At 38.0% G+C, this 23,184-nt stretch overlaps 1 protein-coding gene across 1 annotated transcript in view; it reads left to right on the top strand.

The window, feature by feature from the left end:
• PAH (phenylalanine hydroxylase) overlaps positions 1 to 21,137 on the top strand; it is a 44,997-nt gene extending 23,860 nt beyond the window's left edge. The window contains exons 4-13 of the mRNA XM_032220847.1: positions 4,605 to 4,693; positions 7,563 to 7,630; positions 12,957 to 13,153; positions 13,345 to 13,480; positions 13,976 to 14,045; positions 14,908 to 14,964; positions 15,546 to 15,641; positions 17,362 to 17,495; positions 18,164 to 18,279; positions 19,724 to 21,137. Of these exons, the coding sequence (XP_032076738.1) occupies positions 4,605 to 4,693; positions 7,563 to 7,630; positions 12,957 to 13,153; positions 13,345 to 13,480; positions 13,976 to 14,045; positions 14,908 to 14,964; positions 15,546 to 15,641; positions 17,362 to 17,495; positions 18,164 to 18,279; positions 19,724 to 19,767 (1,007 nt within the window). The 3' untranslated portion in view covers positions 19,768 to 21,137. The remainder of the gene's footprint in view (positions 1 to 4,604; positions 4,694 to 7,562; positions 7,631 to 12,956; positions 13,154 to 13,344; positions 13,481 to 13,975; positions 14,046 to 14,907; positions 14,965 to 15,545; positions 15,642 to 17,361; positions 17,496 to 18,163; positions 18,280 to 19,723) is intronic.
• Positions 21,138 to 23,184: the final 2,047 nt, after the last annotated feature.

The raw sequence follows: 23,184 nt of genomic DNA, 5'->3' as shown, positions 1-23,184 counted from the left end.
GCTAAGTTATCTTCTGATGAAAAGGACTTTTGTGGTTTTCCAGGTTAACCACATTTTGTTGTAATGATGCACATAACTATTTCTCAAAACCCCAAATTTGACAACTGGCCCCAAAAGTTTCAGAACATCTATAGTAAATTATGGTTGGTCACAGAGTTCTGGTATAGCTGCATAGTTGACAATCAGACTGCTCTTAAGGGTTCAAATGAATTGTCATGAAAACACAATGTAGTGCTTTCAATATGCTTGGATCCCTTGGAGTCCTGAATGAAATAATTAAATATGATTCAGTTTCAGTGAGAAAACCGAAATAATTTATTGCAGTTTGGAGACAAGCTGGGAGCTGAGGGTCTGTAGAAGCCTTGTTAGCTTGGGGCCCTGGGGCTCACCAGAACAGTTGGCCATGTTTAAGGAAGGCTCCAACCTGAGCTTAAAATGGCAATAAATATTGAACTCCTGTCATTGACCCCCTCCCCAAAATGGACAATGTTCTGGAGAATCTCCGAATCTCTTTGGTTTCCTTGCTCTCATATAAATAGCTGATTAGCATCCCATTAAGCATCTGACCTCTAGCAAATTGGTCACCACTTGGGTGTCCACAGCAGGATCATAAAATGCTGCTATCCCTCCTGCAGACAAATCAATATTTATTACTAAACAACTTGCATGGGCCCTACAGAGGTCCATGGAGGGTCAGTGTTGCAACTGCCTATGTTGGCCATTCATTAACAGCCTCAGGAAAGGAACAGCATGTTCTAAAATGTTCTATTTTTAAAGGAGTCCTTCACATGTTTAAATAGGATGAAATAATATAAATTAAACTGGGATTTGTCTGAATAGATATACATGTGTATTAAAATTGCCCTGCGGGTGATATATTTTATCTCTTTCTTAACTTTGAATCAATCTTGACTACTGGCAAGAAGATGGACTGTCCTTGCAGGATTTTTTGGTAATATTTCGGAAGCAGCTTGGCATTGTTTTCTTCTCAGGATCGAGAGAAAATGACCGGCTCATAGTCCCATGCCTAAGGCAAGACTAGAACTCCCTCTCTCCTAGTTTCTAGCTTGTTGCCTTAACCACAACTGCCTTAAACTGGCTCTCATCTTCACTGTAAACCCAACCATTCCAAACCAGCAAATGTTCTTGTAATTGTACAATCACAGTGAAGGAGCTATAGTTTAACATATCTGGGGAGAACCAGGATGGGGAAAGATGAGGGACAGAATCACATTTAGGCATATCCTAATTTTCTGTAATAAACTTTCAGGATAGAATCAAAATAATGCTAAGCATGAAAATAACCAAAAACTACAATGGAGGTAATGACAATATTACAGCGAAAGGTTAAAAATGTATTCAAATAAAATGCCAAACATGTAGGGGAGGGGAGTTGTACGTCCTATCTAATGAATAGGAATTTGTAGAAAGGTCTAAACAAGGATATTCATTGGCTATATGCAACCTGATTTTTGATTGGGCAAGCTCATGAAGGATTAGACCAGAGATGGGGAACTATGGCTCTTTTATGACTTGTGGACTTCAACTCCCAGAATTCCTGAGTCAGACATGCTGACTCAGGAATTGTGGGAGTTGAAGTCCACAAGTCCTATCCCACCCCCACCCCTACCCGGATTAAACCATAATTACCATCCTCAATCCAGTGTCTTGAAATTAGAGTTTTTGGGAAATAAACAACAAAGCACAATATTGTGCTTGCTGTTACGGGCTTTCCATAGCCACTTTTTTTACTATTGTAGGAAGCAACACTGCTTTGGAGAGTCTTTTGAACTGACTAACCAGACTGCAATCCTGTCAGTGATAACTTCAAGTGAAAATTTGAATTTTCTTTATTCTCAATGGATCTCTGAACTTTAGTCAATTTTAAATTTAATATATTATGCAAAACAAAGACATTTAAAACTTTATAAAAATGCCCTTTTAGGGGAATCTCGCCTCTTCTTATAACTGTGCCTCTTCCTAGGATACCTAAACTTGAGCAGGACTTTTCCCTTCAAAGTCCCAATGAGGGACCTTCGTCAACAAGTTGGTTACTTATATGAATATGATGCTATTAAACATGTCACTATTAATTACAACATGCCAAGCAATGTGAGTAGGATTGCATGAATGCAATAGCTAAAAGATAATTTTTAAGATGAAAGAAGATTTCCTTTAGATCTGTGTGCAAGTTTTTAGAATTTGAGTCAATAAATTAACTCAAGGTCTTGAATGGCTCAAGTTACATAAACTGTGGGTCTTAGAAGAGAAACCTCAAAAGTCTTATAAGAGAAATTTTATTATTTGAAAGTGTTACTGTGGGGTGAGGAACATAACAGACATGGATCCAACTGGGTGTCTTGCTTCAATTATTTTGTTAAAAACCTTCAGGGCACCACCGTTTCTCCAAAAAGTTTGGAGATCTTTAAAAGAGAGATTTTCATGCACAAATAGGTTCAAACCTATATTTGCTATTGCTGCCATCTAGTGGCTCAAAAAAACACCCACAGTAGTGTTTATTTAAATTGTAACTAACTTTCAGAAGGCTGTCCTGAGTTCTGCAAAGAAAAAAGAAATAAAATTGACCTACCAGTATTTGACAAATGAACACAGCTCAGAGATAAAAATAAAGATGGTTTATGTCCCCTACTAAGATCTTGGTTCAGTAATCACACCAAAAATTCAAAGCCTAACACAAAATGGATATTATATATACAATACTAGCTAGATATCAGTGCTTCGCGACAAAACTATGTGATTGGGCTATGCAGGAGAAATTCGATTCACAATCCGTTGGCTCAATGGTGGTCAGTGATTGAAACACATAAGGGAATATTGCTCCCACCGTCTTGAGTGAGGAAGCAGTTCAATAGGTGGAAGGTGTAGACATTTTGGTGAGGTACTGACATGTAATACTGTAAGGAGCACCAGACCACTCCTGAGTGAAGGAGTGGACATCTGCCAGTTTGGACCGAGGTAACTGAATATAAGGCAACTGCAAGTTGGAACAGAGTTCATTTCAGGTGGGAAGGGGGAGTAGAACTCCTTAGCATCAGAGCGTGTTAATTACTGTATAAGAAATACTAATGATTTGATGGTCATTTAAAAAAAAATCCTTATCTTAGCGAGCACCTAGAAGCCAAGAGGCACATATGTGCCAAATTTTAAGTTTGTAGGCTTTACGGTTCTTGAAATTTCATGATGATGAGTGAGTGGTACTTGGCTTTTATATATATAGATAGACCATTACTTTAATATTCTGTAATGCAGGGGTCCTCAACCCCCAGGCTGCAGCCAATTATCTGTGGCTGTGCATGTGGGAAACTCCCCTTGACCACAAGATGGCTGCTGCTTGAGCGCAAATCTTCCCTCACATAAGCGGCAGTGGATTGTGCTGATGTGCGATACTTCCTTTGTGCAAGTGGTGGCAACTTGCACTTGCCTGCGAAGCTCCCCTTACACAAGCAGCGATGGCTTGTGCTCATTCATGAAACTTTCCTCACCTAAGCAGTGACAGCTGGTTCCACCACAAAACCGCGGTAGACTAAAGCGCGTGTGACTAAAGCGCGGTGACAAAACCGCACCGTCAAAACCGTGCGACAACAGCGTGCCGACAACAGCGCGCCGACAGAAGCGCGCTGTAACATAACCCTAAAAATAACCCTAAACCTAACGCTAAACCAACCCTAAACCTACCCTAAACCTAACCCTAAACCTAACCCTAACCCTAACCCTAACCCTAAACCTAACCCTAAACCTAACCCTAAACCTTACCTTAAGTTAAATCGCGCTTCTGTCGGCGCGCTGTTGTTGGCGCGCTGTTGTCGGTGCGCTTTTGACGTTCGCGGTTATGTCGTGCCACGGTGGCAGCTAATGCTCACACACAAAGTTCCTTTTATGAGAGCGGAGGATGCATGTGCCCGCTGCTCACAGAAACAGAATTGCTCACATGGGCCCCACTGACCACTCACAAGGAACTAACTCCTCTCTCCTCCCTGCCGGGCCCGCAAGCCACAAAGGTCTATGGAAAAACCTCTCTCCACAAAACTGGTCCCTGGTGCCCAAACAGTTGGGAACCACTGGCTTAGAAAATGGCCTTCAGTATATCCATGTATTTTTCAAATTAATTGAGGAAACCACTGAGATCTTTCTTAGCTACTGGGACAAAATTTGCTGAACAAGTCTAGGAATTCCAGTCTTTAACCCAATGTTATACAGTGGTTCCTTGCTACTCAACTGCTTTGAAACTCATCGAATTTGGTACTCAATGCATTTTGACATGAAGATTTTGTTCTGTTACTCATTGTTTGTTTGGTACTCAGCTAGAACTTGTCAGTGATTACTGCCTTCTGACTCACTACATTATTTCTTATGGGAAAAATTTGTTTGGTATTCACCATTTTTGGTACTCATCACTCCTCCTGGAACCAATTAATAATGAGTACCAAAGTACCACCGGGTATTAAATTATCTATTATTTATATTTCATTGTAACTTTGAAGCCAATATTGAATAAAGAAACAGGAATATAACTACACATTCCATATGCTTTTATGAAGTGGCAAGTAACTAATCACAACTGATGCTTCTTTTTTGCTTTCTAGTTCCATGGTTCCCAAGAACTATTCAAGAACTGGACAGATTTGCAAATCAGATTCTCAGCTATGGAGCAGAACTGGATGCAGACCATCCTGTAAGAAAGGATAAATGTTTGTTAAAGAAAAAAATAAACATCCTTTACCCTTTTAAAGAAAATCTGTTTCTAAACTCATATGTAATTATACATTTTAAAATGGAAGCTTTGCTCAGATTTTACCATTCTAGAATTGAGAATTTTGGGAACGGAGCCCAAAACAACATTTTGAGGATGGTTGCCATAGACCATGGGTCGGCAAACTTAAAAACTCAAAGAGCCATTTGGACCCGTTTCCCACATAAAAGAAAACACAGGGAGCCACAAAGGTCCTAACTGGAAGCCTCCTGTTCAATTCTGGAGCTGACCGGAAGTTCAGTTCCCCCACCATAGAGTCTCCTCCTAGCACGGCGAACTTTTTCCTCTACCTGTCATAACTGAAAGCCCTATCAATTGTGGAGACAACTGGAAAACCCTCCCCTTGCCATAGAGTCTTCTCCTGGCACACTGTGCTTCTCCCCCCCCCACCAGACGCTCCTCTCAAAATTGTGGCGCCGACCGGTGACGGAGCCACAGCAGAGGGAAGAAAGAGCCACATGCGGCTCCAGAGCCGCAATTTGCTGACCCCTGCCATAGACAGATAAAAGCCTGAATTATGATCTCCATTTGTGGTTATTGGTAGGAAGCATCATCCTTGTGAAGTTAGAGGCATATTTAAAATAAAGAGTCAGAATCATATAAATAGGGAATTTCTTATAATCTGAATGGTGCAGATGAAAATGTGCATAGATAACTAAACTATATTTTCAAGAATATATTTCTTACTAATTCACTATTCTGTAGATCTGTCATCAATCCCTAACATAGTGAGATACAATAACTATAACTTTCAGAATTACTCATTATACAGTGTCACAATTTAAAGAACTCTAGGTAAAAATATCCATGTTGGAGGAGCGGGGAAATTCTACTGTAGCTCAACAGTGCCATCTAGGGTTTGTGAGATTGAGAAACATCACAAAAACTTTACTCTGGATTTTTTTTTAACATGTGAATTCAGAATAATTAAGAGTGGTGGGTCTAGTTTTTGTGTATCTGATTAGTTACACCACTCATATCAGAATTCATGCTATCACTTTATTGGGGAAAAAAACGAGGGGGATTTTTTTATTGACTCCAGGCTCCTATAATTAAGTGGTGATAATTAAGCTCTGAATGTGGGAAATATCTTAATGGGAGATCAAATAAGCGCCTGTACCGCAAAGAATCTTGCATATTGTTTGAAAATACTCAGTAGACAACAAGCAACACAGTCCTCCAGGATTGGGTGGCCTATAAATCTATGAAATGAAATGAAATGAAATAAGAGTTGTTATATCTCTATGATCAATGTGTTATCTTCTTTATTCTGCCTTCTTTACTTCTCCATTTTAACTCTTCCTCTAAATAATTCCTTTTTTAAAAATTCTAAACATTTGGTGTTTTTCAGAGTATTGATAAATTACGTATTTTGGGATTTCTAGTAAAAATCTAAATAATGAAGGGGGGAGGGGGAGAGAGGAGGAGGGAGAGATATAGGGAAAGTATTTTAAAGCAATGATCAGCTTGTGGTAATTGTAATATTTTTTAGGTGCTAGGTAGGGACTTTTCTCACTAGTAGAAAAAGACAGAGAGAGACAGAGGGGGAGGGGAGATGTTCACAACACTACGGTTGTGCAGCAAATAAAATTTTTGATGAATGACCACATAATTGCTTACCACTGATCAAGGAAAACAACATTCTGTATCCTTCTGATGTCAGAAAATGTAGTGTAGCCAGTAATTATCGCTATTAATTTAACTGAAGCTGGGTACTTGTGAATAAATTATACAGAATGCAGCAAAAAGTACTGCTATTACACTAATTGAGGAAGAGTGATTAACCTTTCACTAGCTTACTAGTTTAATCTAAAATGAATAATGCACCCCATATAATTATTTTGCACATGCAATATTTGGTCGGATCCTAGAACAAAATAAGGTGAATGGGGGTCATTCTACTGAACAACAAGTGAATAATATTATAGATACAGAAGCACAGTAACCAAAGGCGAAATGAATCTCAAGCCCAACTCCTAGAAACAGTTAATCGATGGCTCTTTTCTTGTAGGGTTTGCTGTTGTTTGGAATGGGGAAACAAAAATACACCTTGATATTTCCAATCATAAGTCAAACCGGAAATATTATCTGAAATGTCCTCAGTATATCTACAATAATTTTGCTACCGTCCACTTAGATCTTAGCTTCATCCTGGACAATCTGGCCTATGTAAGATTAATAGTTTTATATCAGTGTTTCTGTTTTTACACTTGTTAGATTATCCAGAGTTTCCATTATCCATTAGGATGGGGAGCCATTTAAGTTTGCAGAGCAAATGAATAAAACCTGCTGTGTGGTTACAAATATTGAAAAATATATTTATTATTTATTTAATTCAATTTATAGAACCACTGAAATTGCAGATAGCAATAGCACTTCACAGGTCACAGTTTACAGCCCTCTTTACAGAGTCAGCATTGCCCCCAACAATCTGAGTCCTCACCTGGGTTGCAAACATAGGATTAAAATCAATACAAATCAGTGAATCAGTGCTATTCAGGAAGGATATTTCAATGGGGGACAGGATGGAGCTGTATCTGTGTTTTAAAAGCAATATAAAGTAACTATGTTTTCCCAGGGCTGTACTATTGCATATTTTTATTAAACTTGCCTAGGTCAAATCTTTGAACCTTTTGGTGAATCCTGAATCTTGATTGGGAGAATTGTGATCCTCCACTCCCTTCTAGAGCCTGATTTGCCTTAAATCAACTTGCAATACATCCGTTTTCTTTAAATTGTACCCACATTTTTAAACGCTCACAAAGCAATCTGTTTTGTTATCTCTTTCTAGGGTTTCAAAGATCCAGTTTACCGGGCTAGAAGAAAGGAGTTTGCAGATATAGCATACAACTACAGGCAGTAAGTATGCAGACTAGAAAGAAGAACCTACCTCCTAAAATAACTTCTTTGGCCCGAAATAGCAATGGCAATAGCAATAGCAGTTAGACTTATATACTGCTTCATAGGGCTTTCAGCATATCGCCCCCACAGTCTGGGTCCTCATTTTACCCACCTCGGAAGGATGGAAGGCTGAATCAACCCTGAGGCGGTGAGATTTGAACCGCTGAACTGCTGAACTAGTACTGCAGTACTGCACTCTACCCACTTTGCCACCTCGGCTCTATAGGTGTTCCTTTTGATCAAACAGTGGTCTACAAGATCACTGTTAGACCACAGTGAAGATGTTGGCCCACAAGAGCATTCACACATTCACCATCCATCACCTGGCCAGAATCCTTCAGTGCCTTAGTAAGGGGCCTCTGCCTCTTCAACCACCAGTCAGCTGAATGTTTGTTTAGTAATCAGTAAATAAGTTTGAGGAACACTGCAGAAGGTACAGTAGAAATGTGCATCTTGAATTAGACAAAAGTGATAAGGAGCATATTAGACACAGGGATGGGCTGATGGCTGTTTGCAGGGGTTCGGGAGAACCTCTAGCTAAGATTCTGTGGAGTTTGGAGAACCCCCAAATCCTACTCATGGCTGGCCCCACCCACCCAGCCCCTCCGCTCCCAGGAGACCTCACATGGCTTGTTTTGGATGCAGGTAAATGCAGGGTGTGCACAGCGACTCGGGGAAGGTGAAAAACGGGCACACCGGAAGTTCAGAGGGCCTCTGGAGCCTGGGGAGGCCATTTTTGCTCTCCTGGAGACTCGAGGAAAGCCTCCAGAGGCCAGGGAGAGCAAAAATGCCCCCCCCATGGTGCAGGAGGCCAACTAGACCACGCCCACCATGGCCACATCACCCAGCAACCGGGCAGAGAACCCATTGCTAATAATTTTGAAGCCTACCCCTGATTATAAATAAAGGTTAGCTTTCCCCCATTTATTCTTTGCCACAGTACTGCTTCAATGAAGATGTTGGGGGAACTGGCCACATGGCTGAGATGGATGTGGAAATGGCATTGGTCATTTGGTCAGGGAGAGGGATGATGCAAATTATGGCCCTGAAGGAGGAAGAAGAGAAATGAGACAATTTTTTCTGGGTAGAGCAGGTTGAATTGGACATAGCATGAAATAATAGAATAAGAATGAACTCCAGAGAATAATAGAACAGTGTCTCACATAGCTGGAGAATCCATGGTGCTTTATTCCTCAATCTTTGGCCAAAGATCTCCAGTGAGGATCACCTCACTCTTCCTGAAGTACTTGATTTGGTTGTTGAACTATCTTGACCATCAAAACATTTGTTTTGTTGTTCAGCTGAATTTAAATTTATAAAATCCTTTTACATTTGGATAATTGTACCTTAGGATGTTAAATTAAGATCCAGTCTATCAAAAAGAAGCATCATAACAGACAAAAAAGCTTATTTTCATTGGCAGCATTATCTGGAAGCCTTTGAGCAGAGAGGAAATCTAAGCATTTTGAAATCAAAGGAACAGAAGGAGGAAAGTTTACACAAATAGTTTGTTATCAAATTACAAATAGGCAAACCAGACCAAATGAAGGTAGAAAGTCTCATGTGAGTTCTAGAGTCATTCATATGGGGGCCCACCTGAATTACTGAGAGTCCAAATCAAATGGATCATCAAACCAAATTTTCCTCCAGTCAAATTTTCCATAAAATCTTTATTTTCTCTTGCTTGCTTTATTCCTCCTCTGTTCTTAGATCCTCCTCTGACTGCATTTATCCCCCAATTACAGCCTTCTGGTAATAAATGGCATTCAAACGAGGACCATGCTCCAGCCCCCACAAAGCTTTGTTATCTAATTGTGCTGCAGCATCAGAGGCAACTACAAAGCACCAGGCACCGAATAAAACAGCATCTCATATGCTTTACATTAAACAGGGGAAAGAAGTGTGTATAATTTGCATGATAGCAAGGGCTATGAGCAAGATTAAAATAATGCATTGCGTATGTTCTTGATCTAATTGTGTCTATTGTCACTGTTCCAGCTGCATAATAAAATGTTCAATGAGCTGGTTAGTCTTCACACTATTTTCTGGACTGTGGGACTGAAGATATAGTGTAGTAGTGATTTTATGCATGATCCAATTTGATAATTAAATCCTATTATCAACTAATAGGAAGTACTCTCTCTCTCTCTCCCTCCCCCTCCCTCCCTCCCTCCCTCCCTCCCTCACTCACTCACTCACTCATTCTCTCTCTCTTGCCAAACTATGGATGATTCATTTACTTATTGTCTGTATCAAGCAGGACTCTATTTGACATTCATAATACAGCTAATCTTTAATAGATAATAAAGCAAGGGGGGATGGGATGGCCAAGGATTGACCTTCCTTCCTTCCTTCCTTCCTTCCTTCCTTCCTTCCTTCCTTCCTTCCTTCCTTCCTTCCTTCCTTCCTTCTAAGGTCATCTCCCAGATCCTTGTTTGACAGAGTCCTTGTTAAACAAAATAGAGTTGGCAAAGGTGTAATTGGAGCCTAGCCATTGTCTTTGCATGTTGTGGGAATCAAACCTGCGGGGTGAGCTAGGAAATGGTCCCTTCTTTGAATGGACAGCACAGCCAGTTATGGGAAAACAAACACTACACTTTGCTAATTCAGATTTGGAGTGTAGTAATTTGGAATTTTAGTGCCAGTGGTTGACTCTTCTGGTGTGGGTGGCTTTGCTTTGTCAACCAATCTGAATCTAGCTATTGTGATTTATGGTGTATTGTATGGATAAAACCATGCTTTAAAAATCTTTGAGTTGGCATGGATTCATGATAAAGAGTTGTGGTGATGGGAATTTTAATAGGTTCAAATGAAGTCACAAAGCTAGTGGGTGAATTTCCCCACCACCACCACCACCAAGCCCACTTCCTGAAGTTGCTATGAAGATGAAACAGGGAAAACTATGCACGTCCTTCACAAAAGAATTAAGATAAACAGGAAATCAGGAAAGGTGTAGCATTTACTGCACACATGTCTATATGTATAGGAAAACAATAAACAGGCAAACAATAGGAGCTGTAGACATGAAATTATAGTCCTTTCAAGGACAATCTGTGGAGCAGGAGGGACAATTTAGGATGTTGTTGTGTGGCTCATTTTTAAGACCCTCGGTCATTCATCTTTCTGTCCCCCCCCCCTTTATGTATGCCCACACTTACACCCCCGTCTCTTCAGTTCTTCCTTCTCACCTGCCACCCTGAGCCTTGGTCTATTGATCTCAGCAGCTTTCAAATTGGTGTCTGACAGAGCCTTAAACCTCTCCTCTTTTCTTAGGCCCACGAAGGTGGCCTAAGGATTAATGAGAAATGTCAATGCTATAGAAACCACAGCAGTTTCCTCAAACGCACATACCCATCTCATTCAAAATCATGTTTAAGGCTCCAGAGATCAAGGAGGACTGGTGCAGAGACACAGAAAATTGCACAATTATTGGGGGGGAGGGCTGCCTCTAGGATCAGGCCGAAGTGAAGGGACGAGGAATGGTGGGGGTATCACTCATCTTCTGACAAAGAGCTGCCACTTTAGAAATCCCTCCTATTATCCCCACGGTGCCACAAGCCCTATTCAATTGCTGGGGGGGGGGGAGCTTTGATTTGGGGCAGGATGAGAGAAAGGCTTAGATAAGTCGCCTGCCCATGTTTAAAATTATTTTCTGAGCAGCAGAGCCCCTCCCCACCCACCACCCCTGCTTTTAATGTCAAGGCAACAAGTTGAGCAAGGCAAAAGATTCCTTTTGGGTTCAAGACAGAGCCAAGCTGACTGTTGGGAACTTACATTTAAGGAAGAGACAGATCTGCTTGTCCTGCTGAGCCATTACCTGGGTCGACTTTTAGCACCCCGGCTTTAAGGCCAGGAGAGATTGAAGGCATTGTTTAGTTAAGCCAGATGCTTTGTCCACCAGCCTGGTTTTCAGTGTCGATCACATGTACATCAGATTATTTCATCTTCGGATCATTAAAGCTGCAAAGCAAGAACAGCATGGGAGAAATTAGGGCAAACTGTTACAGCATAGTGAGAAAGTAAGGAAGTTGGGAATGGTGGGGATGTTTCTTAAGAATTAATCCCCAACAGGTGTTTTTGTTGTCCTAAACCCAGGTAATTCAATCATAAATAATAGAATGGATAAGGGACAAAGTCACTATCAGACCTTCTGGGATCCCAGCAGTGTTCTTTACTGTCTCCTTTTCTGCATCTTCTCAAATATTAAAATTGCTCATGTTACCCCAGATGGTCTTTGTTATGTATTGAACGTATATATAGCTGTGTTAACTGTGCTAAACTGAAACTAACCTTTAGATGACCTTAACTGTTAATTGTGCTAAAGTGAAACTAACCTTTAGATGTCCCCAACTGTTTTGGAGGGAAATGTAGAACATTTACCGTATTTTTCAAAGTATAAGACACACCTTTTTTCTTCAAAAAAGAGGGTGAAAATCTGGGTGCATCTTATACATTGATTACAGCATTTTTGGCCTCCCAAAACCCTGCCTCCTTTGCAAAAATGGCTGTGCATAGCCTTTAGGAGGCTTCCAAAGTGCTCCTGGGGGCTGGGGAGGGCAAAAATGAGCAAAAAATGGGCCCATTTGATAGGCCATTTTTTGCTCATTTTTGCCTCCCCAGCCCTCATGAGTATTCTATAAGCCTCCTAAAGGCTATGCATGCCCTTTCTTTTGACAAAAATGGGCGCATTTTTGTGAAAAACAGGTTGTTTTTGGAAGGTCTGCAGAGTGCAAAAACTTTTTTAAAAAATTTGCCTCTTCAAAATCTTGGTGCGTTTTATAATCCGGTGTGTCTTACACTCCAAAAAATATGGTATACTTGGGTGGGCTTTTTCTAGTTCAATGGTTAGTTAAGGCCCTGTGGGCCTAGAGTATAAATTACAGAAATTTGACTGCAGTTCCTCAGTTCCATTGTTGAGTCCATAAAATCTGTTGCAGCTATGCTGGTCTGGTTCTTACCTACTGAATCCCACTACACAATAGTCTTATGCTGGAACTTTTGGGGAATTAGGACCCAACTGTGTGTGGAGCAATTGCTTGTTTGCTGCAGCTTTTTAAAAGTCTATCACAAGGAGGATTTCATTACAAAGCATTTTTTGAACCTGATGCTATTCTCTTGGTGGGACAAAAGAGATGACTGCATATGCTCATCTCTTCTGCAAAGAGAAATTGTTGCAAAGAACAATTTCTGTTCTTTTTATAATCAAAATAGGTTTGAATTTTCTATTGATCCTTTGTGCACTTATTTACCTGCTGACTGGGAATTCCCTTCCCTTTCCTTTCAGTGGGCAACCTATACCCAGGGTGACTTACACTGAGGAAGAGAAGAAGACATGGGGGATAGTCTTTAGGGAGCTGAAGACTCTCTACCCTACACATGCTTGCTATGAACACAACCATGTGTTTCCACTCCTGGAAAAATATTGTGGCTATCAAGAGGATAATATTCCCCAGCTTGAAGATGTCTCAAACTTTTTGAGAAGTAAGTAAATACTGGTTGAAAAGCCGACATAAATGTGGCTTATGTATCAGAAGCAACCAGACTGCAATTCTGTCCATATGTGTCTAGAAGTAAGTAACTCAATGATTTCTGAATAGAATGTTGAACTCAACTTTAGGACATAGCTAAATCTGAAGTCAGATGGTCATCTAGAACTTTTCTGCTCTTTCAAGGCTGCACTGGATTTCGCTTACGGCCCGTGGCTGGTCTTCTTTCATCTCGAGATTTTTTGGGTGGCTTGGCTTTTAGAGTATTTCATTCTACGCAGTACATTCGCCATTCATCAAAACCAATGTATACACCTGAACCGTACGTATTATTTCGTCTCGTAAAGTATTATGTATTATGCTTGGAAGCCTGGAATAGTATGCATGATCAAAGGGGAAGTGGACCAAGACAGTATAGAATTGTGCATAAAGCTTTATAGAACATGCATGAATATTCTCCAGAGACTATTTATTTTTATTTAGAGATCATGCGTCCATTAGTTGGCAGACCAAAGAATAAGGAAGGAAGGGAAGGAAGCCATGGTAGGGAAGTGTTAATTCTATCTGATTACACATATATACGTTTAGCAAGGTAAATCAGGTAATCTGGTATATTCCAAATATCTTTGGCCAAAATTCTTGCAATCTTTTGCTTTTGGCTGGCTAAACTTGAAAGAGGTCCAAAACATCTGTAGCAAATCAGATTGTTTCTCCCAGCAGTAGTTTATTGAAATAACAGGATTCTTCTAATGTATTTGTCCCTCTTAGAAACCCATCTCATCTGAATGTTTTCATACTGATTTATATTTTCTTTCAGTGATGTTTGCCATGAACTCTTAGGACATGTCCCTCTGTTTGCTGACCCTAGTTTTGCTCAGTTTTCTCAAGTAAGTAAATTTTAATGTTAACAGTTGACTAGTAGGAGGTTCACACAGGCAGGAGATGACCTATTATCTCCAGGGGTGGTATTCACTTACCTTCCCTACTGGTTCATAAATGTGAGATACCATGCATGCATTCAACCTTCCGTGTGCTTTTGGCAACAAAAGGGCCTAAATGGGATGCCATAGAGCCAGGGCGGGTGGGCAGGGCCACTTGCAATTTCTGCTACCGGTTTGGGTGAACTGGTCCAAACTGGTAGAATACAACCTCTGATTATCTCTCCAAGGAATCCAGAAAGCTTTGAAAAACTGACTTTGGTCCCAGGCCTGAGCTTGATGCTTATTATTTGTCTTTTGCTTTACTTGTCTTTCAGTCCTAGTTAGAGTCAAGAAATTTTCCTGATGCTTAAAAAATAATCGTTTTAGAGGGCCTGCTGAGATCATAAAAATGTTTTATTTGAAGTTGAGATTCAGTAGCATTTTGAAATCTACAGTTGATAACTTTAAATATATTGAACTGTCCAATCATATTTTAGCCTAAATTAAAACTGTTAGGGCTTATTTTAAAGGGGGGAAGTTGCTAACATGGAAGTGAAGGCACACCCTTTTTATGCAGGTTATATACATGCACTTTTATTTTTCCTCTACATGTTACATACATAACAATACCTGTAATTCCCTCTGTTGGAAAGAAATACATTTTACAAGCAGAAAAGAGAAATATTTTCTTGATAGTTTCTCTCCCTATTATTTCATTTTCAGATTTTAAAAAACAGTTGTGTGTGAGTCTGTGTGTGTGTGTCTATGTGTGTAGGGATTGTGTAGATGAGAATAAAAATAAGAAAATGAAAATGTTTTGCTTTTACAGGAGATTGGATTGGCTTCTCTGGGAGCTCCAGATGATTATATTGAGAAACTTGCAACGGTCAGTGTTGAATTCTGATAATAGCTCCAGTCATATCCTGTAATTAATATGGAGTGAAATGTTGTGTGTGTATGTATGTTCCAGCATAACTCTGGAATGCCTCCAGCAATTTCAGCCAAACTTGGTACACAGATGATTTACTCTCTGGAAAAAATACTGTGGGGGGTAAGACACCCCAACACCCTTCGGGATGTGTGTTCTGTTAAGATACAGCCTGTTGTGCCTTAAAATGGCTTCTACTGTACTGCCGTAAAATGGCTTCTACTTTGTACGCAGTGGAGTTGCCATGGTAATAGCTTCACAGTACTCCACAAGGGGGCTCCCTCTGATAAGGGGGAAATCCAACATTAGAAATTACATTTGGTCTGGACATTTTCCCCCTATAAATAAATACCCGGGCAACACTGGGTTATCTGCTAGTTTATAATAAAATCATCAAGAAAGTATCCATTCATAGAACAAAATTTTCATTAATATAAATCATTTTTTTTTTAAAAAAATATTTCATAGCCCTGTTTCAGCATCATCAGAAACTCTTTAGGCAACAGTAACAATAACTCTGCACCTTATTTTATTTTCAGGTTTACTGGTTCACTGTGGAATTTGGCCTCTGTAAAGAAGGCAATGCAGTTAAGGCCTACGGGGCTGGACTGTTGTCATCATATGGTGAACTGCAAGTATGAATTCATGATTTCTGCAAATGAAGTTGATGAAACTTTCTGCAAAATAAAATTTGGCATGGTGATGTTCATGTAAGAGCCAAGGTGGCGCAGTGGTTAAATGCAGCACTGCAGGCTACTGCTAGATCAGCAGGTCAGCAGTTCAAATCTCACCGGCTCAGGGTTGACTCAGCCTTCCATCCTTCCGAGGTGGGTAAAATGAGGACCCAGATTGTTGGGGGCAATATGCTGACTCTCTGTAAACCGCTTAGAGAGGCCTGAAAGGCCTATGAAGCGGTATATAAGTCTACTGCTATTGCTATTGCTATGTAGCTTTGTTTCAAATGCAACCCAGTTTAAATTTTGTAGCCTTTTTCTGGTTTCCTATTGTCTTCTTGGTTCTTGAAAGGCTAATTCTCCAAATGTTCAAATATAAGATATTCTGTTTCTTGGGAAAAAAAGTTATTGTGATATCAGTGCGCAAGCCACATCTTTACTTTCCATCTTGAAGAAAAGGAATGTTCCAAAACAGACTAGTCATCAACAGGAGAGCCAACTTAATTCTTAATTCTGAGTAGTATGGCTGTCTGGTACAGACTTGCACCCTCAATATGGACAGGCTCAAATTCATGGAGATATGTTGTCCTAGAAAATAAGAAATTAAATAAACAGATCATGTACTGCTGCCTCTTCTTCCTTTTCCTAATGCCTCCTGGAAAAGAAAGATACCATTCTGTGCAGGTCTTCTCCAACCCTTTCAAAATTAAAAGGAAGAAGAGAAAGGTATAAGTAACAAGTTGGGTGGCTATATACACTGATTCAATCAATCAATCAATCAATCAATCAATAAACTATTACTCTTCAGAAGTAATACCAGAGTGCTACTTATGAACTATTGGGTTCATGTGAAGGAGAAAACATGAGGACCTTAGACTATATGGTGTGCCTAAAATAAATTTGACAAAAGAATCAAGATGAGTTCGATGTTCATTACCCTCTTTTTCAGTTGAGCAGAAATGAAATTGTCATACATTCTCATAGATCTGTTAGAAAAAGGAATAGAATTAGGAAACTATGTTGTTACCTAATCCAGGAATTCCTTGGTCCTATTGAATTGGATGGATTCTTCTATGGATATGCTAGTAGTCAGAAAGAACTGGCCAGAAGTGATTGGAGTAAAGCTGCTAAACTGGTGTTTTCAGATGTATTGGAATACAATCTCCATTATTACCAGCAATTTATCCAATATCTTGCTAACTCTAACCTTAATGGGAATTTTACTCCAATCCTATCTAGATGTTGTTATAGAATGTTGTTGTGAGAAGGTGGATCTTTTTTTTTAGCATATGAAGGCATCAATAAATCCAGAATATAACCCTTATTAATTAAAATATTAAACAATACTATAAGAAAAAAATTGAGTCTGTTCAACTTTTTAAATGGAATATCCCTGTTTGGTGTTGCATCCCATAATTCCATTCTGTAAAGACATTCCAACATGAGTGAGTGTTCCCCCCCCCCCGTATTTTTATGAATTCTGAGGTTATGACGATGCAAGCTCTCAGACAATTTATTGTATTTCTACATTCTTAAGACATTTCTATTGACTACAATACAGTGACACTCCACACTCATGTTCAATACTGGAAATAATTATTAGACCTAACTAAGCTTAAACAGTGGCAGCAACAATATTTTTTTATTTAAAATTTAAAACCCTTCTATCCTTTTCCTTTAGTACTCTCTGTCAAATAAACCTGTCACTGAACCCCTCATCTTGGAAAAGACTGCAGTTCAAAAATATCCAGTTACTGAATTCCAGCCTATTTACTATGTAGCTGAAAGTTTTGAAGACGCAAAACAGAAGTTAAGGTAGGATCTGCTTAGAGTACTATCAAAACCATAGGTTTACTGCCAGCTACCTTAGAAATCTTTAATTTGAAAGAGGAATTATAAAGTGTCAGAGTTTGTTGCATAAATTCAAATCCAGAAACACACACAGATAATTGATGCAGCAGGATTCATTAACTTCTTTATATACATAAGAATAGATGAATAGATGTGCAATAACAACAGGTGGTTCTTTTAAGTAAACACAAGACAGGAGAGTTACAGGCAAACACAAGCAGTTAGTTTCATTTTAGCAGACAAGCCCAGACAGACTGCTAATCTACTTCTCAGAGCGGCAGACTGCTTAAGTTTCTGTTTCAATTCTCTGCACAGACTCAGATCTATTTAAGCTCCCATTGGCTTATTTGCTATGCCTATTCATTGGCTGGCCTTGTTCCCATGTATTTCCCAGTCATGAATATTTTAACATAAAGTTATTAATAACAGCTCACCTGTGAGATAAATGATAACCCAGAGGGATACACAGCAAGAATAATAGTTTTTATTTATTGCACAAGATCTCAGCTTTATTGTTCATCTTTCCATTTCAAACAAATCATAAAACTTACAGTTCCTAGCTGTAAAGAATGACACTTCCCCCCAAAAACTGAACATATTGCTGCCTTTAAATGTTTGCTTTGCATTTACAGAAAATATGCCTCAACGATTTCACGTCCATTTTCAGTCCGTTATAATCCATATACTGAAAGAATTGAGGTTTTGGACAATATCAAGCAATTGAAGAATTTAGCCGATGCCATTGGCAGTAAGTACTTAATTTCAGAACTTTGGATGGGTTTGCTTGGATGCCAACCGAGAATCTTTTATATGTCTGTTTTGCCTTTTCATTTTATTCAACTAACAAGTCCTTGTGTACAAAGAAATGGATGTTTGACTTTCGCTACATTTTGAAACTTCAAGCACCATATGAGATAGATGGACTCAAGTATCATGACTTTCAAGTTCATAACAAACTGAAAAACATATTTTTTTAAATTCCAATTCTAGTAGCATATTTAAAATAAACATTTTTGTGGTTAGATTGCAATGACAAATGTATTCATTCTCTCCTGGAATTCAGAGGAGTTTAATAACAAATGCATTTATTTCTGTTTATCAGCCTCAACAGCATCTTTTTAATAGTTTCCTATTAAAGATCCAAAGATCCAAAAAGTGTTTACTAATGGTTGTTGGTGCACAAAAAGATTCTTGTGTGAGTGGGAGCTTCTATGTTGTATGGAATCTATGGACACTAAATTTACAGTAGATCATCTCATTGTTTTTCTTCATCATAAGTCATTCAATATATTTCCTCCAAACACATATATAGATAGTCCTGGACATATGACCACAATTGAGCCCAGAATTTATGTTGCTAAGTGAGAAATTTCTTAAGTGAGTTTTGCCCACTTCACGACTTTTCTGGCCACATTTGTTAAGTGAATCATTGCAGTTGTTAAATTAGTAACACGGTTGTTAAGTGCAACTGGCTTCCCCATTGACTTTGCTGGTCAGAAGGTCCCCAAAGGAGATCATGTGACCCTAGAACACTGCAACTGTCATAAATATGAACCAGTTGCCAAGCTTCTGAATTTTTAGCATGTGACCACAAGGATGCTTCAACTGTCATAAATGTGGTCAGAAGTCACTTTTTTCAATGCTGTTGTAACTTTGAACCAGTGGTGGGTTCTGGATCCCATTGCAACCAGTATGCTGCAATGGGGCTGGACATCCACCATGTGCATGTGCATGCGTACTTAATGCCCACAATGTTCCAGCTGCTCGGTGGAGCATTGCGCAGGCACCGTACGCTCCATGCATGAAAGCCCCAATCAGCTCAGATACAGGTAAGGAGGGTGGTTGGGTGGGTGGGCACTCCAGAGCACTGAACTGGAATGGTACCTGGTGCTCCTAGCAGGTACCAGTACACCTGTACCAGGGCGTACCGGTCGTATCCCACCACTGCTTTGAATGGACAGTAAATGAACTGTTGTACATCAAGAACTACCTGTATTGTCAGCCTTGCATTCTCCCCATAAGATTGTACTATGTGTTTTTTTTTTATTTGCCCAGTAATCTCTGCATCATTATCTCTACTGACAGGAGAAATTGTGGATAGCTTCATATGCAACTGCCTAGAAAAAGTTAACATGCAAATGTAAGAAATATAGAGCAAAGTAAAACTTTTATTTTTCTTGATTTCTTTGCAGATGAAATGGAACTTCTTCGCAATGCTCTCCAGAAGATAAAGTGAAAGAGAGACTTCTGGGCTTGTCTTGCTTGTTATTTTTTCTTTTAACCAAGTCAGTTAACATATAATTAACATATTACGCACAATTAACATATAATGCAGAAAAGTAACAAGATCTAAGATAAATCCCTCTCCAGATTTTGATATGATCATATAAATCTATACAAAAATATTATAAATAATCTAGCTAGGAACTAGTCGTTTCAAACATGATTTCTATTTGATAGTGTTGGAAAAGCAAAATGCAGAAAAATAGTAGAAAAGATAAGCTTACTCAATTCATCTTTTATATAAGAGCTATGCATTTTTGAAGTGCATTTAATCAAGTGCTTTTATTGTTTCCAATCCAATATATATTGGGAAGGTGATCAAGAATCTATAAACAGCGCAACTCTCTGAAAATGTTATGGAAGAAGACAAAAGTTGGTGTAGGAGAAGAAATGGCAAAAGAAAGAGTGAAATTGAAAGTGGCTGCATAAGGTCAAGGTTGCACAAAACATCCCTCTGCACATTGTTTTTAAAATCCCAATGCATCTCTGGAAAGAATTTAGGAAGCTACATTGCATTCATACCTTTTGAAGTCTTTATTAATTTTACTTTTACTTTCTTACAGTGCTAATTATCTATGAATCAGATATGAAGATTATATTGATGTTAGAGATCAAATATAATTGTATAATAATGCCTAACATGTTAAAGATAAATATTTTAAATTGATCAACTGGGAGAAATGTAAAGTTCCATAGGTAACCTATCGGGGATAATGGTGACATGCAAAAGTCCAGCATGCTGTGCAAATATTTTTTTTTCCTTCAATACTCATATCCCACCCATAACTCTGTCCCAGTTTACACATTCAACTGATGTATTTTTGCTGGTAGAACCATTTCACTGGCAGGATATTTCTTTGCTGCATATGTCTGCAAATTCATGGTTTGCAGGGGAAAATCCAATTTTTACAGCTATCTTTAAATGTATATAGATTATTTACAATGATCATTTGAAGAAGAATGTACGTTGATACCCTTATTCAAATGATTCAAATACTGGCTAACATAAAGCTAAACATTTTAAACAACTATATTTACATTTAAGTTCTTTTTAGTAGCTAATTTGTAGAAAAAATAACCCAAATGTTGATCTTATTTTTCTTAAACCAATATTTAAAATGTATAATTATTTCAATACATACAATACCTTGGGGGGGGGGGTTTGCATGGAACCTAATGGTTTTCCTAATAGTTATTCTTTAAAATTAATATATTCATTACAATTGACTTATATTTTAAATTCATTTTCAGTGAAATTTGGATGGTTCATGTTAAAGTAGGAATGATTGTAATTGAGTTAATAAAAAGATTTGTTAAAATATATGTATAAGTGGTTTTATGGTAGAATATAATCTGCTAGACCACAAGTGAAGGAGAGGCTTTGTTGTGAACTAGGTTGATGTGACTGGAAAATGGGATTTTCTATTTGTTATATATATATAACAAATACATACATACATACATACATACATACATACATACATACATACATACATATATGAATGATATGAAAAAATGAATCATGAAGATAAGCTGAATAAATACATGAGAAGTCATGTGATTTTCATTTCATATGATTCAACTAATGATCTAATTAAAATTTTAAATCAATGCAGTCTGCAGCCTTTACTTTCTTTATATGGGATTAAGTTTAATTGAATATTTAAGATTTCATTGCTTGGTAGCAATATGAAAAGCAGTTGCTAGCCTCTTAATAAGGACTCTTTCAGCTCATAAAAATTGCTTAACATTATGTCCATGTTTTCCAAGATAGTGGCAAAAAAGAGCAAATTAATTAAGATTGGATGTTCTCCTTAATTATAATGGTCACTAAAGCTCAGAGGTATCTGAAAAAAATCACCTGGGATTAGGGCTATTGTAATGCTAGCCAACACAGGGATGAATACACAAATAATTTTCAAAACATAATTACTTAATATTTTCATCCCTATTGAGAAAAATGACTAATTCACATTTTATGAGACATATATTCCTTGTATGTCCTGAAGCAATTTTTGTTCCGTTTACAACAAACCAATTTCTTTCAAAAGGGGAAATTTATACCTTTATTTATTTTATCAATATTTTAAAATCTGTCTCCCATCTCTCTCATAGAGAAATTCTTAGAATTCTTCTTCTATTTTTAGGGATTTTCTTGAAAATGCTTTTCTCAATAAAAATGCAATTAATTGAACTAATGTTTAAAACTCCAACTAGTATTATAAATATCCATAAAATCATAAATGTGCTTATATATTATTTGATTAACATTTTTATTATGATTATAATCCACTACTAAAATTATAGCACTATCACCTATCAGTTACACTCTTGAAATTTTGCTGATAAAAATTTTATATTGTTATTACTATGTTACTTAAACCAATTAGATCCCTTTAGCTCTCCTGGATTTCCAAGTAAATAACAATGTAAACAAAATAACAATTATCAACAAAATATTTATTTTCCTTCTAAAATACTTCCTTCTAAAATAACATTTCTATTTCCCATAAAATAGTTAATATATGTCAACTTTTAAAAATTATGGCACATTAATATATGTGTAGTATATTAATTAGTATAATATACTATACATTACAGTTTGAATTATATTTTATTCATATTTGAATTAAATTGCATTCAAATCAAAGATTTAATAAGAAAAAAAATTAACAGCCCTCCTCAGAACCATATTTCTGTACTAACTTCAAGAAATTGTGCTTCACAATGATATACAGAGACACACAAACACATTTATCGCCTCTTGAATGAAAACTAACCGGAGAAGCAAATCATAAGTACCAAAGAGCACTAAACCAATTTAATCCACCTGTGTGGATTCAGCTGTCAATGAGCATTTTTCAGTACCAAGGACAGCACCGCCGTGCCGCTACTAATTTTATGATTGCCAATATAGAAGTGTTTCAGTCTTGAGCAACGGAATCTTAAGGGGGCTCTTCGGTACCTTAAACACGTGTTTGGGATCCGTGTTGTGGGTGAAATAAAACTTACTTTATGTTCATAGGCTTTGCAAAAACCGTACAAGTGTTGTTTACATTTAAGAGTTTATTCCTTGAAAGGTTTCAAGTAAGATTCTCTTCGTGCAATGTGACAAGTCTGCATTGATTTTCTTCGTGATATCTTTGTATTTATTTGCCAAGACAATATCAAAGAATTGGGCATATCTCACCCACATTATCCCTCTCCATGTAAATAACAGATGAAGGTGTTTTTTTTTAAAAAAAAATCAAAAACGACAGGGGCTGAGAGTAATAAATGAAATGAAATGACATAAGAAAATAGGTATTGTCCAGAAAGAGGTGGGGGGATCACATTTATTAAGGAGCGCATTAATTTAATTGATTTTAAG

This window comes from Thamnophis elegans, chromosome 7 (genome assembly GCF_009769535.1).
Source record: "Thamnophis elegans isolate rThaEle1 chromosome 7, rThaEle1.pri, whole genome shotgun sequence".
Lineage (NCBI taxonomy): Eukaryota > Metazoa > Chordata > Lepidosauria > Squamata > Colubridae > Thamnophis > Thamnophis elegans.
Note: the sequence above shows the minus strand (reverse complement) of the source record. Positions and strands in the feature narration are given on the sequence as shown.